Source organism: Fundulus heteroclitus, unplaced genomic scaffold (assembly GCF_011125445.2).
Source record: "Fundulus heteroclitus isolate FHET01 unplaced genomic scaffold, MU-UCD_Fhet_4.1 scaffold_45, whole genome shotgun sequence".
Taxonomy (NCBI): Eukaryota; Metazoa; Chordata; class Actinopteri; order Cyprinodontiformes; family Fundulidae; genus Fundulus; species Fundulus heteroclitus.
The window spans coordinates 2,880,578-2,895,662 of NW_023396868.1; the positions used below are offsets into that span (position 1 = coordinate 2,880,578).

Sequence of the window (15,085 nt, forward strand, 5' to 3'; positions counted from 1 at the left end):
CTTAAAATGTTAAAATGCGCATTCACAAAACATGCTTCACACACAAATGGAAAACAAAATGACTTTATTTTAAAACCTTTCATATGTACTTTCTCAATTTTTATAGAGCCACTTGTTCAATCGATGCAACAGTATAGTAAGGAATGCTGATGTCCGATGCAAAACAGAAACTGGCATTGTTTGCAGATGATGCTATGGTTTATTTATCCAATCCCACCCAATCTATACCAGAACAATTTGGAGAGATTATGGGTGATATTTGGGCTGTATTCTTAGTTGTATTAAATATTTGGGTATACATGTATCAACTGATTTGTCTAAGTTGAAGAAAATAAATTATGTTCCCTTAAAAAGAGAAACAACTAAGAATATTAACAGATGGAATTTGATTTAATCTTCAAACAAAAAACGTAAATTAATAAATTATGGTTTATTTTACTAAACATTTCAACATTTCATGCTATTACCAAAACAATTTTCCCACTTTGGGAATGATATTGTGCAAAGTATCATGAATGGCCAAGGAGTGTATTGGCAATAAATAAATAAAAAATAAAAAATAATATATATATATATATATATATATATATATATATATATATATATATATATATATATATATATATATTTATTTATCAAAAAATTATTTTCATAAATTGACAAAAATAATCCTAGATTTCTCTTTAGTACGGTTGCTAAACTTTCCCAGAGTCATAGCTCCGTTGATCCATCCATTTCCTTAGCTCTTAGCAGTAATGACTTTATGGGATTCTTCATAAATAAAATTGATGCCATTAAAAATAAAATAATGGCCATCCTCCCAAACACGATTACCTTGTCTCAATAAGTGAGGCAACGTTGGAGGAATTTTTAGAACCTGCACAGTATTTAAACTGTTTAGAAGCAGTAGAGCTTTCTGAGCTATCTAAAATTTTAGCTTCATCGAAACCTTCTACCTGTATGTTAGACCCAATCCCAACCAAGTTGTTTAAGGAGGTATTCCCATTGATCAGTGGCCCTACTTTGGACATGATTAATCTATCCTTAGTAAATTGATATGTACCACAGGCTTTTAATGTAGCTGTTATTAAACCTTTACTTAAGAAACCTTCTCTTGATCAAGACGAGTTAGTAAATTACAGACCTATAGCTAATCTTCTTTTCCTATCTAAAATTCTTGAGAAAGTAGTTGCTAATCAACTCTGTGAACATTTACAAAGTAATGACCTACTTGAGGAGTTTCAGTCAGGCTTCAGAGCTCATCATAGCACTGAAAAAGCTCTGGTGAAGGTCACTAAGGATATTCTCATGGCCTCAGAAAATGGACTTGTGTCTGTACTTGTCCTGTTAGATCTCAGTGCTGCATTTGATACAGTTGATCACAATATTCTCCTACAAAGACTTGAACATACTGTAGGGATTAAGGTGAAAGCATTAGGCTGGTTTAAATCTGATCTGTCAGACAGATTCCAGTTTGTTCATGTCAATAATAAATCTTCTTCAAACTCTAGGGTCACCTGTGGAGTACCACAGGGTTCAGTCCTTGGACCAATTCTCTTTATTATATGTATGCTTCCGATTGACAAAATGATCAGACAGCATAAGATTAATTTCCACTGTTATGCTGATGACACTAAGCTATATTCATCCATAAATCCTGATGAATCCAATCAATTACTTCGACTACAGTCATGTCTTGATGACATCAAAAGCTGGATGACTTTAAATTTTCTGCATTTAAATTCTGACAAGACAGAAGTTGTAATCTTTGGACCAGAGTCCTCAAAAAATAAACTTCTTAATCAATCACTTAATCTGGATGGCATTAACTTGGCCTCTGGTAATAAAGTAAAAAACCTTGGTCTTATTTTTGACCAAGACATGTCATTTAAATCCCATATTAAACAGGTTTCCAGAGTTTCCTTTTTTCACCTCAGGAATATCGCCAAAATTAGAAACATTCTGTCCAGGAGCGATGCTGAAAAACTAGTCCATGCATTTGTTACTTCAAGGCTGGACTATTCTTTACTATCAGGAAGTCCACAAAATGCAGTTCGAAGCCTTCAGTTGATCTAAAATGCTGCAGCAAGAGTTCTGATGAAAATCAACAAGAGGGATCATATTTCTCCAATTTTAGCTTCCCTTCATTGGCTTCCTGTTAAATCAAGAATAGAATTTAAAATTCTTCTAACGTATAAAGCCCTTAATAATCAAGCTCCATCATATATCAGAGCTCTGATTACCCCGTATGTTCCTAACAGAGCACTTCACTCTCAGACTGCAGGTCTGCTGGTGGTTCCTAGAGTCTCTAAAAGTAGAATGGGAGGCAGATCCTTTAGCTATCAGGCTCCTCTCCTGTGGAACCAACTCCCAGTTTTGGTCCGTGAGGCAGACACCCTGTCTACTTTTATGACTTATCTTAAAACCTTCCTTTCTGACAAAGCTTATAGCTAGAGTGGCTTATGTTGCCCTGACCTACCTATGGGGATGTCCTTCTATGGGCTTAGGCTACTGAAGGTCATCAGGATCTATTTTTCTCACTCTATCGAGTTCTACTGTTATTCAATTATGCATTGCTTGTCATCATTTCTGCTTATAACTTTTTGTTCTCTCTCTTTTTTTTCTTCATAGTAGGTACACCTGGTCTGGCGTTCTGTTATCTGTGACATCATCCAGAGAAGACAGATCACCCGCTATTACCATCTAATGTAGAACAGATTACTGGATCAATGTGTGCTTCTGTGCTTTTTTGTCTCTCTTGTTGTGTCTCTGTTCTGTCTTCTGTAACCCCAGTCGGTCGAGGCAGATGACCGTTCATACTGAGCCCGGTTCTGCCGGAGGTTTTCCTTCCCGCTAATGGGTGGTTTTTCTTTCCCCTGTTGCTTCATGCTTGCTCAGTATGAGGGATTGCAGCAAAGCCATGTACAATGCAGATGACTCTCCCTGTGGCTCTACGCTTCTCCAGGAGTGAATGCTGCTTGTCGGGACTTTGATGCAATCAACTGGTTCCTTTTATATAGGAAATTTTTGACCAATCTGTATAATATGATTGATTTTGACTTTGTAAAGTGCCTCGAGATGTTTCATGAATTGGCGCTATATAAATAAAATTTAACTTAATAAATTGCAAATTCTGATTAATCAATAAAATCTGTTTATGGCCCAGCCTTACTCTCTTAAATGGTAACAAATGACAGCTAAGCTGCAAGTTAAAATTTTAGTTATAACCAATAATTCACTCAAAGCACTCTAAAAAGGTGATTAGTCAATTAGTCAGTCATCTGATTGAAGAGGGAGGAAAAAGCCAAAAGGTTTAAATTTGGGAAGTAAAAGGAAAAGAAAAAATAATTAGTTGTACCTGCAGTTACAAAAACCAACAGTAGATGAAGGCAGAGTGCGTTACCATTAAGAATCTGGTTTATTTTCAGAAAGTTTATTTAGCTATAAAGTTAAATCAAACTTTAAAATCACAAATCAACTTAAACAGTCCACAAACCACCTTAGACTCTTTTGTGTTGTCAGAACCAATTTCTAGCAAGAAAGACCCACTATATGAATTTCCAGCAACCTTTTGGTAAAAGAGTTGAAAAATCATCAATCAAGATATCACAATTGTTTTATTTATATAAAGGTTACTGCTGTTGTTCAAAGTCTTGCCCAGTGAACGGCAATTGTTGATAATAGACAGAACTCCCGATAGTTAAACAAAAAACTATTGTACAATATTTGCTGTGTTTGTATATTTGAAAGCAGGTTACACATATATTGGGGCTTGTGAATTATTGATGTATTAAAAAAAATAAAAAATCAAGATAACCTGCAGGCGATCAGGTTGTTTTTAGTCTGTAGAAGTAACTCTAGACTTTTGTTTCCCTAAAATCTGATTTCACTTACTAGGATCTACTTTCAGAAACATTCTGACAACTTTTATTTTGTTCATATCTATTTTATCCTTTTTTTATTTGTAATGCAGGAATCAGTGGAAGAAACTGCTGAAAATAAAGAACTTCAGTTGAGGAAACTTGAAGCAACAGTGAAATCACTGTCGGAGGAGCTGCTAAAGGTTTGTGAAACCACACTGTTGTAATCTTACCACTTAAACAGATAGTATGACCCAGTACGTAAGCAGACATGTCACGTCACCACTGATAACATGGGTTACTAGAACACCCAGGGGCTTTATTCTCCTTGCTCTTATTTTAATATTTCTGCTGCAATAAAAAATATTTTCATTTCAAAATAATCATTTCAATTTCTAAAAATCAAGAATCTTTACTGTCACCATGTGTTACCATTACCAATGTTGAAATTTCTTTGAGACCCACACCTGCTCAGGTTGTACACAGATAACGCAACACAAGGACACAGCAGACATAATATTTCCGCGCTTAGGCAAGCTACCATTCAAAATCCAAAAAGCGAGCAGCACACTACTGATGTAGAAAGGACAGGGAGAACAGTCTCCCTGGGTGAGGTGCACAAAGTGCATGGACAGCAGTCCACATGGTCTCCAACTCTCTTAAAAGTCAGTTTAAAGGCATACTATGCAACATTTTTCAGTTAATTAATGTGTTTCATACCGTTTTGGATGATTAAATGAGTCATTTCAGGTTGAACAAAGGTTTTCTCGGCCGCCCTGGTGGTCTGTGGGGGAAATACCGCACTTGCAATTGCAGGAGCCCTCGGCCCGCACACACAGGCTCAGAAGTCTCGCTTTACGGAGAGAACTCCATGTGTTTTTGCCCTGCCATTCAATATATGCACGCGCGAAAGCAACAACAAAGAACCGCGTGTTAACGTCAAATAAACATGCAAGCATATCTAGTTTTATTATTATTTTTTTTATTAATATTTTTTTTTATGTTGGCGGCCGCGGCGAGGCGGTGGCGGTAGCGTCTCGCCAACATAAAAAAAATAAAAAAAAAATAATAATAATAATAAAACTGGCTTGGCGAGGCGGCGGCCGCGGCTTGGCGAGGCGGCCGCGGCTTGGCGAAGCACGGCCGCCTCGCCAAGATAGCGCTGCAGGAAGCTTGATGTTCATACCTTCACTGTGTTAGTCATTGTTTGTACTGCCGTTTTTTCCACTTTTCGTTGCGTTCGCCTGTCTGCTAAGCTCAAAACAACCGCGCCTGACTTGACGGAGAAACCAGAACAGCTGAGCATCTTTACGACAGTGCACTTTTACTTTCGCCCTCTGGGGGGAGCCTCGCTGGAAAATCAACCCCGGTTGCATAGTATACCTTTAAACAGAAAACACTGACCTACATACGCGTAGATCAATGCTTTTGAAATAATATTATTGTACTTGTATGTCCTTACATCTTATACACTTAAATACTCCACCACTAGTTAAAATGACGGCTACACTGGGGGCGGAACCAGGAGTATACAACCCTTTCAGTCCTCCTCATGTTTATCCATAGAGTTTCTAATGGTCCTGATGTCCATGGCGTTTAGCCTCTGATCAGCCTTCCCTCATCTCCCCTGGGTCTGCCATCTGTTCCGTTTTAGCTCTCTCTCCAAAATGTCCCAATCATCCACCTCTACAGGGATCCCGAGCTCCCTCAGAGTGGATTGGACCTCCAATAAAGAGGGGAAGGTTTTGACACCCTTGTCCAGAAACAGTCTAAGTTGAGCCGGGTGTGGTGATTTTGCTTTGATGTGGCGCTCCTTCAATCTTTTAGTTACTTCACAAACTTGTTTTCGCTTTCTTTGGACCTCTGGTCAGTTTTCCTGATCGAAGTATACTTTATTCCCCCGAAATTCCACCACCCGCTGCTTCCATGCCTGCTGTAGCACCACTTGTTTAATGTTGAAATCCAAAAAAGTGAACTATTATGGATCTCAGTGGTGCTGCTGGTTTCAGCTTCGGAGCTGTAGCTCTGTGAGCTGTCTCAGTGTAAATGTCTGTGCCTTCAGGTAACTATAGCGCGGATTTAGAAAAAAATAGTAATAAACAGGATCATCTCTTTTCCTTCGGATTCTTCTTCTTCTGTGGCATTTGCAGTCAAAGTTACGGATCTTCTCCATTTCACTGTCTCCGTCTTCTTCAAATGTTGTTCAGGCGATAACCATGGATACGTTCCAGCTCTTCTGCCGCAAGTCCACAGCTTTCTTTGTCGTCCTCATCTTCAATTAACGTCAGCTGAAAACTGGGAATGTTCTCTGATGTTTTGCAGTCGCTATCATCAATTTCTTCTGCTCCATCTCCTTCTGATTCCATATCGGAAGAGAGTGCGGTGGTGTTGTCAGTGCCGGTGACCATGTACTCCAAAAGCAAAGCTCTGCAAATGCGGCGGTTAAGTTCTCTGACAATCCGTTCTGATTGGTCCGTCTTCATGAGTCCCAGAAGCACATAGTATGTTCAAACAGCATTAAGCAGCTGTTTAAGTAGCCGTCTACTCACTTTAAGCACGGAAAGACGACGCCAAGACGACATACAAATGAGCCCCGGCTTTCCACACACCCGACATGTAAACACAGCTCAGGGGGATTTTAAGCTGATAACATCCCATTTTTAAACACAAACTGGGATGTATTTAAAAAAGGATGCTGACTTAGAAAGCTACATATCTTCTCTGCTTTCTTATATTCATATCTGCACTGATGTTGTCCTACCAACAAAACCATCAAGAGTGTTTCCTAACCTGAAACCACCTCAATGATTATCGTCCCATCACTCTGTCCCCCATCATCATGAAGTGCTTCGAGAGAATGGCTCCACTTCACTCAGCTCTGACTCATTTGCAGCATCCCAGCACCTATGTTAGGATGCTCAGCGTTCAACGTCATGCTCCTGGATCAGTGACTTCCTTACCAACAGACCCCAGGTGGTGAGGACAGGGAACGCCACATCTGCTCCACTGATCCTCAACACAGGAACGTCGCAGGGTTGTGTCATCAGCCCTGCTCTCTTCACCCTTTTCATCCAGGACTGTTCTGCTGTCCACCCCACAAACATAGTGGTGAAGTTTGCGGACAACACCACTGTAGTGGGTCTCATCTCCAACAATGATGATTCCCACTACAGGGATGAGGTCAGCAATCTCACACAATAGTGGTCCAGGAACAACCTGATCCTGACCAGTAAGATCAAGGAGGTAATAATAGACCACAGGAGGTCCGGGAGGACTGAACATACTCCTCTCTACATAAAGGGAGGGGTGGAGCGCGTGGACAGCATTCAATTCCTGGGCATTCACATCTCCTCCAACCTCTCTTGGACTGCAAACACCTCCCACCTCATGAAGAAGGCCCAACAACGGCTGTTCTTCCTCAGGAAACTGAAAAGGACTGGTTCTTCCACTAAGCTGCTAAAGAACTTCTATCCATCTTATTTTCGAACGTGGAAGTAACTATGGGTTCAACTTCCGTTTTTTTGTGCGGCACTTCTGTTTCAGCGCTTCCCTCGCCTAAATAACAAGTGTGCATGCGCGAAAGCAGCATGCTGCAGTTACATCGCTCCGTTTTTGCTTCTTAACTTTCTTACTTTTATCTTTTTTTGATTGCTCTTGTTTTTTCACAGTAACTCTGCTAAGTATTGTCCTCTCTAACAGGGTCGTTCTCAGAGAGTTTTCGTGCTTTTTCGTGTTGTTTTTATCATGCCGCGCTCATTGGGTTAGGGTTCCGGAGAACAGCTGATCGCTCTAATACCGACCGGCGTGGTAGCCAGACCAGCTGAAATACCACCTGAACTCTGGAGAAAAACACGCCGAGGTTACAGAGGAGGAAAGCAACATCGGGGGATAAAAGGAGTATCGAGACGAGACGGGCTTATTGAAAGGAGAAGATTTAAGCGGTGTCTCCCCTCTGTTGTTATGGGAAATGTGCGGTCCCTTAGCAACAAGATGGACGAGCTAATGGCGCTAACGCGGAGCCAACCGGAGTACTGGGAGTGCAGTCTGATGTGTTTCACCGAGACATGGCTGCACAAGGAGATTACGGACCAGATTGTCTCCGTGGATGGCTTTCACACCGTCCGGGCCGACCGGGACACTAAGAGCGGTAAGCAGAAAGGAGGGGGGCTTGCCATTCTAGTAAACAGCAGATGGTGTTACCCGGGTCACATCACCATTAAAGAACAGCTCTGTAGCCCGGATGTTGAACTGCTGGCCGTTGGACTCCGTCCTTACAAGCTGCCTAGAGAGATCTCCACATGTCATCGCTGCTGTCCTATACATCCCTCCGTCTGCAAATCCAACATCTGCCTGCAGCATCATACACACCTCCATCTCCAAACTACAGACCCAACATCCTAATGCCCTCATCATCATGTTGGGGGACTTCAACCATGTCACCATGAACAAAGTTCTGCCGACCTTCAAGCAGTAGGTGAGCTGCCCAACCAGAGAGAAGACGACCCTGGACCTGATGTATGCTAACATTAAAGATGGATACAGCTCCACTTCTCTCCCCCCTACGGGCAGGTCAGATCACAACCTGGTTCACCTTAAACCCTGTTATGTGCCTCTGGTGAAGAGGAAGCCTGCGACCACAAGGACTGTGACGAGGTGGTCGAAGGAGGCTTATTAGGCACTGCAGGCCTGCTTTGAGGTGACTGACTGGTCCGCACTATGTGAGCCACATGGGGGAGACATTGATGGGCTCACAGAGTGCATCACAGACTACATCAATTTCTGTGTGGACTGCAATGTTCCAGCTCGGACTGTCACCTGTTACGCCAACAATAAACCATGGATCACCAAGGACATTAAGGCCATCCTGAATGAGAAGAATAGGGCGTTCAGAGATGAAAACCGTGAAGAGGTGAGGAGAGTGCAGGGGGTACTGATATGTAAAATCAAGGAGGCTAAGGACAAATACAATTCAATTCAATTTTATTTATATAGCGCCAAATCATGAAACATGTCATCTCAAGGCACTTTACAAAGTCAAGTTCAATCATATTATACAGATTGGGTCAGATTATACAGATTGGTCAAAAATGTCCTATATAAGGAAACCAGTTGATTGCATCAAAGTCCCGACAAGCAGCATTCACTCCTGGGGAAGCGTAGAGCCACAGGAAGAGTCATCTGCATTGTACATGGCTTTGCTGCAATCCCTCATACTGAGCAAGCATGAAGCGACAGTGGGAAGAAAAACCACCCATTAGCGGGAAGGAAAAACCTCCGGCAGAACCGGGCTCAGTATGAACGGTCATCTGCCTCGACCGACTGGGGTTACAGAAGACAGAACAGAGACACAACAAGAGAGACAAACAAGCACAGAAGCACACATTGATCTAGTAATCTGTTCTACATTAGATGGTAGTAGCGGGTGAGCCGTCTTCTCTGGATGATGTCACAGTTAACAGAACGCCAGACCAGGTGTACCTACTATGAAGAGAAAAGAGAGAGAACAGAAAGTTAAAGCAGAAATGACAACACATAATGCATAATTGAAGAACAGTAGAACTCAATAGAGTGAGAAAATTAGATCCTGATATACTCCAGTAGCCTAAGCCTATAGCAGTAAAACTATAAAGGTAGCTGAGAGTAACATGAGCCACTCTAGTTATAATTTTTGTCAAAAAGAAAAGTTTTAAGCCTAGTCTTAAAAGTAGACAGGGTGTCTGCCTCACGGACCAAAACTGGGAGTTGGTTCCACAGGAGAGGAGCCTGATAGCTAAAGGATCTGCCTCCCATTCTCCTTTTAGAGACTCTAGGAACCACCAGCAGACCTGCAGTCTGAGAGCGAAGTGCTCTGTTAGGAACATACGGGGTAATCAGAGCTCTGATATATGATGGAGCTTGATTATTAAGGGCTTTATACGTTAGAAGAAGAATTTTAAATTCTATTCTTGATTTAACAGGAAGCCAATGAAGGGAAGCTAAAATTGGAGAAATATGATCCCTCTTGTTGATTTTCATCAGAACTCTTGCTGCAGCATTTTGGATCAGCTGAAGGCTTTGAACTGCATTTTGTGGACTTCCTGATAGTAAAGAATTACAATAGTCCAGCCTTGAAGTAACAAATGCATGGACTAGTTTTTCAGCATCACTCCTGGACAGAATGGTTTCTAATTTTGGCGATATTCCGGAGGTGAAAAAAGGAAACTCTGGAAACCTGTTTAATATGGGATTAAATGACATGTCTTGGTCAAAAATAACACCAAGATTTTTTACTTTATTACCAGAGGCCAGTTTAATGCCACCCAGATTAAGTGATTGGTTAAGAAGTTTATTTTTTGAGGACTCTGGCCCAAAGATTACAACTTCGGTCTTGTCAGAATTTAGATGCAGGAAATTTAAAGTCATCCATCTTTTGATGTCATCAAGACATGACTGCAGTCGAAGTAATTGATTGGATTCATCAGGATTTATGGATAAATATAGCTGAGTATCATCAGCATAACAGTGGAAATTAATCCCATGCTGTCTGATAATTTTGCCTATCGGAAGCATATATATAGTAAAGAGAATTGGTCCAAGGACTGAACCCTGTGGTACTCCACAAGTGACCCTAGAGTTTGAGGAAGATTTATTATTAACATGAACAAATTGGAATCTGTCTGACAGATCAGATTTAAACCAGCCTAATGCTTTCCCCTTAATCCCTACAGTATGTTCAAGTCTTTGTAGGAGAATATTGTGATCAACTGTATCAAATGCAGCACTGAGATCTAACAGGACAAGTATAGACACAAGTCCATTATCTGAGGCCATGAGAATATCATTGGTGACCTTCACCAGAGCTGTTTCAGTGCTATGATGAGCTCTGAAGCCTGACTGAAACTCCTCAAGTAGGTCATTACTTTGTAAATGTTCACAAAGTTGATTAGCAACTACTTTCTCAAGAATTTTAGATAAAAAAAGAAGATTACAGGAGAAACAGGAGAAAGCTGGAGAAAGCTGGAGAATAAACTACAGACTAACAACATGAGGGATGTGTGGAGTAGGATGAGAGCCATCACCGGGTGCCAGAAGTCCACTGGCATGGGGTTAGGTCGCGTGGACTGGGCCAATGACCTGAACCTATTTTTCAATAGGTTTGATACTGCGGCCCATCCCCCACAAGTCTCTGCTGCTGGCTTTCCTACTAATACCACTCCACCTTCCCCCACTCCTCCTCCTAACAGACCCCCTTTCTGCTCCTCACCACCTCAGTCCACATCCACCTACTCCACCCCTCCCCCCTGCTTCACATCATGTCCTCCACAACCTGAGGACCTCCCCCCTCCCCCTACTGTTACCTCTACAGTGTCCTTCACTCCTGACCTGGTAAGAAGACAGCTAACCAGACTCCACTCCGGCAAAGCTGCAGGCCCCGATGGTGTATTCCCCAGGGTCCTCAAAGCTTGTGCCTACCAGCTGTGTGGAGTACTTAGCCTAGTCTTCAGCCTGAGCCTGCACCTCCAGAGAGTCCCCGTGCTGTGGAAGACGTCGTGCCTTGTTCCTGTGCCAAAGACACTGCGTCCTAGCGGCCCTCAAGAATACAGACCAGTGGCACTGACGTCCCACATCATGAAGACCTTTGAGAGGCTAATCCAGGAGGAGCTAAGGCCTATGGTCAGACCCTTCACCGATCCACTACAGTTCGCCTACCAGCCCCGCCTGGGAGTTGAGGACAGCATCATCTTCCTGCTGAACAGAGTCTACACTCATCTGGACAAGCCGGCGAGCACTGTGAGAATCATGTTCTTTGATTGCTCCAGTACTTTCAACACCATCCGTGCGGCTCTACTGGATAAGAAGATGACGGCGATGCAGGTGGAGGCCCCCATGGTGTCCTGGATTGTTGATTACATGACGGGCAGACCACAGTATGTACGCCTACAGAACTGTGTGTCTGACAGGGTGGTCAGCAAAACTGGGGCCCCTCAGGGGACTGTCCTCTACCCCTTCCTCTTCATCCTTTCACCCCAGACATAAACTATTGCACTGAGTCCTGCCACCTTCAGAAGTTTTCTGATGACTCGGCAATAGTTGGCTGCATTGAAAAGGGTGATGAGAGTGAATATGGGACTGTGGTGGGCAACTTTGTCACTTGGAGTGAGCTGAACCATCTGCAGCTCAACGTGACAAAGACTAAGGAGCTAATAGTGGATCTGAGGAGGACGAAAACACCTGTGACCCCTGTTTCCATCCAGGGGGTCCCTGTAGACACTGTGGAGGAGTATAAGTACCTGGGAGTGTACTTCAACAATAAGCTGGACTGGACTAGAAACACAGATGCGGACTACAAAAAGGGCCAAAGCCGACTCTTTTTCCTGAGGAGGCTGAGGTCCTTTAACATCTGTGGGACAATGCTGAGGATGTTCTATGAGTCTGTTGTTGCCAGCACGCTCTTCTTTGCTGTCACATGCTGGGGCAGTGGACTGAGGGTCGCTGACAACAACAGACTAAACAAACTGATCAGGAGGGCCAGTGATGTCATGGGGGAGTAGCTGGACACTCTGAAGACCGTGGCAGAGAGGAGGATGCTGTCAAGGCTTCAGTCCATCTTAGACAATGTCTCACACCCTCTCCATGACTCACTGGCCGAGCAGATGAGTTCTTTCAGCAGAAGACTCCTCTTACCTGGATGCACCACAGAGCGCCACAGGAAATCATTCCTGCCTGTGGCCATCAATCTTTACAACGCCTCCCTCAGTGATTCAGACATCCCCCCCTCTGTAACCGACATTCATTCATTCTTTGCACTGTTCTTGCACAAGTCACTACCACTTTACTTGGATCTATATATATATATATATATATATATATATATATATATATATATATATATATATATATATATATATATATATATATATATTACCTTGTGTGGAATGTTGTAAATATATACAGGACTGTCTCAGAAAATTAGAATATTGTGATAAAGTATACTAGTAGGCTATTCAACTAATCACTTGAATCGTCTAATTAACTCGAAAAACCTGCAAGGGTTTCCTGAGCCAGCTCAGCTTGGTTCAGTAAACTAAATCACAAGTATGGGGAAGACTGCTGATCTGACTGCTGTCCAGAAGACCATCATTGACACCCTCCATCAGGAGGGTAAGACACAAAAAGAAATTTCTCAAAGAGCAGGCTGTTCACAGAGTGCAGTTTCAAAGCACATTCACAAAAAGTGTGTTGGAAGGGGAAAATGTGGCAGGAAACGCTGCACAACCAAGAGAGGTGACCGCAGCCTTAACAGCATTGTGAAGAAGAGCCGCTTCCAGAATTTGGGGGAGCTTCAAAGACAGTGGACTGAAGCTGGAGTCCAGGTATCAAAAGCCACTGTTCACAGACGTGTCCGGGAAATGGGCTACAATAGCCGTATTCCCATGGTCAAGCCACTTCTGAACTCAAGACAACGGAAGAATCCAGAAGCGTCTGACTTGGGCTATGGAAAAGAAGCACTGGACAGTTGCAGAGTGGTCCAAAGTCCTCTTTTCAGACGAAAGCAAGTTTTGTATGTCATTTGGTAGTCAAGGCGCCAGAGTCTGGAGAAAGGCTGGAGAGGCGCAAAATCCAAGTTGCTTGAAATCCAGTGTGAAGTTCCCACAGTCAACTATGGTTTGGGGAGCCATGTCAGCTGCTGGTGTTGGTCCACTGTGTTTCATCAAGACCAGAGTAAATGCAGCTGTGTACCAAGAGATTTTAGAGCACTACATGCTTCCATCTGCTGAAAAGCTCTATGGAGATGATGATTTCATTTTCCAGCATGATCTGGCACCTGCCCACAGTGCCAAAACCACCAGTAACTGGTGTACTGACCATGGCATTACTGTCCTTGATTGGCCTGCCAATTCCCCTGACCTGAACCCCATAGAGAATTTGTGGGGTATTGTGAAGAAGAAGCTGAAAGACACCAGAGCCAACAATGCAAATGAGCTAAAGGCCGCTATTGAAGCATCCTGGGCATCCATAACACCTCAGCAATGCCACAGGCTGATTGCCTCCATGCCACGCCGCATTGATGCAGTAATCTGTGCAAAAGGATTCCCAACCAAGTACTGAGTACATTAATGGACATTTTCAAATGTTTGATTTTGTTTTGCTGTTATATTTATTTTTTTACTTGGTCTGAGGAAATATTCTAATATTTTGAGATAGGATTTTTGAGTTTTCTTCAGCTGTACGCCATAATCAGCGATATTAAAATAATAAAAGGCTTGCGATATTTCAGTTGATTTGTAATGAATCCAGAATGTATGACATTTCATGTTTTTTAATTGCATTACAGAAAATAAAGAACTTTATCACAATATTCTAAATTTTTCTGAGGACAGTCCTGTATATAAAAAAATGTGTGTTATATCAGGAGCATGTAACAAAAGTAATTTCCCTCTGGGATTATTAAAGTATGTCTGATTCTGATTAGTTTGACTGAGATGATAAACTGTCACGGCAACATTGTCAGAAATGCAGGACAATCGAAGTGGCAGGTCAGTGCCAGAGCCTCAAACTATTCATGACTGAAAGGATGACACGAAGAAGTGGCCTCATATAACGAACGAGAAAACATTTTAACCATTTTGTGGTCGTCACTTGGTGTGCGGACGGCTCTGCAGTGCGACTTTACAGAGGCGAACCTCCACAGTGGAAAAGTTGGATCGGTGTTAATAAAATCAACATGGATGCCCTGGTATTCATGAAGGCTGATATCCGTTCAAGCCAAAGCAAGTCCGACGTTCACTCTGCTGGATCCTGACTACATCAACCAGCACTACCGAGGCAGCTGGAGCGCTTTGGTGTTCCGGGTTCAGGGGTAGTCCTTCAGTCATGAAGCGGTGATCATATGGAAGGTAGGCTAATGAATCATCTGATTCAAAAACATACTAGCTGTTGCCTCGTTGTGATTAGATTGCTGGTCAGTTCATTTTGCAAAGATAACAGTGCTAAATGTTTAGGATTTAACTGATATTATAACAGGATATCAAAACATTCTGCTCACTTCATGTTTAGGCTCGAAATTTAAAATTGTACAAATCTTATGTGTGGTCTCAAAGCTCTTGATGCAAGCTTGTCACGTTAAAATGTAAGTTGGTTTTAGAATGAAGCTGTAACTTTATTCCTAGTTTATTTGTTTAGGGTATCAGTGTTAAAGAGCTAATGAAAACATTGGCTTTAAAGCATTTTGTGAAATAAAATTT

General features: G+C 42.3%; 1 protein-coding gene across 1 annotated transcript in view; it reads left to right on the forward strand.

Annotated features, from left to right (window-relative positions):
• Nucleotides 1–15,085, forward strand: part of sass6 (SAS-6 centriolar assembly protein) — a 165,972-nt gene that overhangs the window by 85,687 nt on the left and 65,200 nt on the right. The window contains exon 10 of the mRNA XM_036131690.1: nucleotides 3,974–4,063. Within this exon, the coding sequence (XP_035987583.1) occupies nucleotides 3,974–4,063 (90 nt within the window). The remainder of the gene's footprint in view (nucleotides 1–3,973; nucleotides 4,064–15,085) is intronic.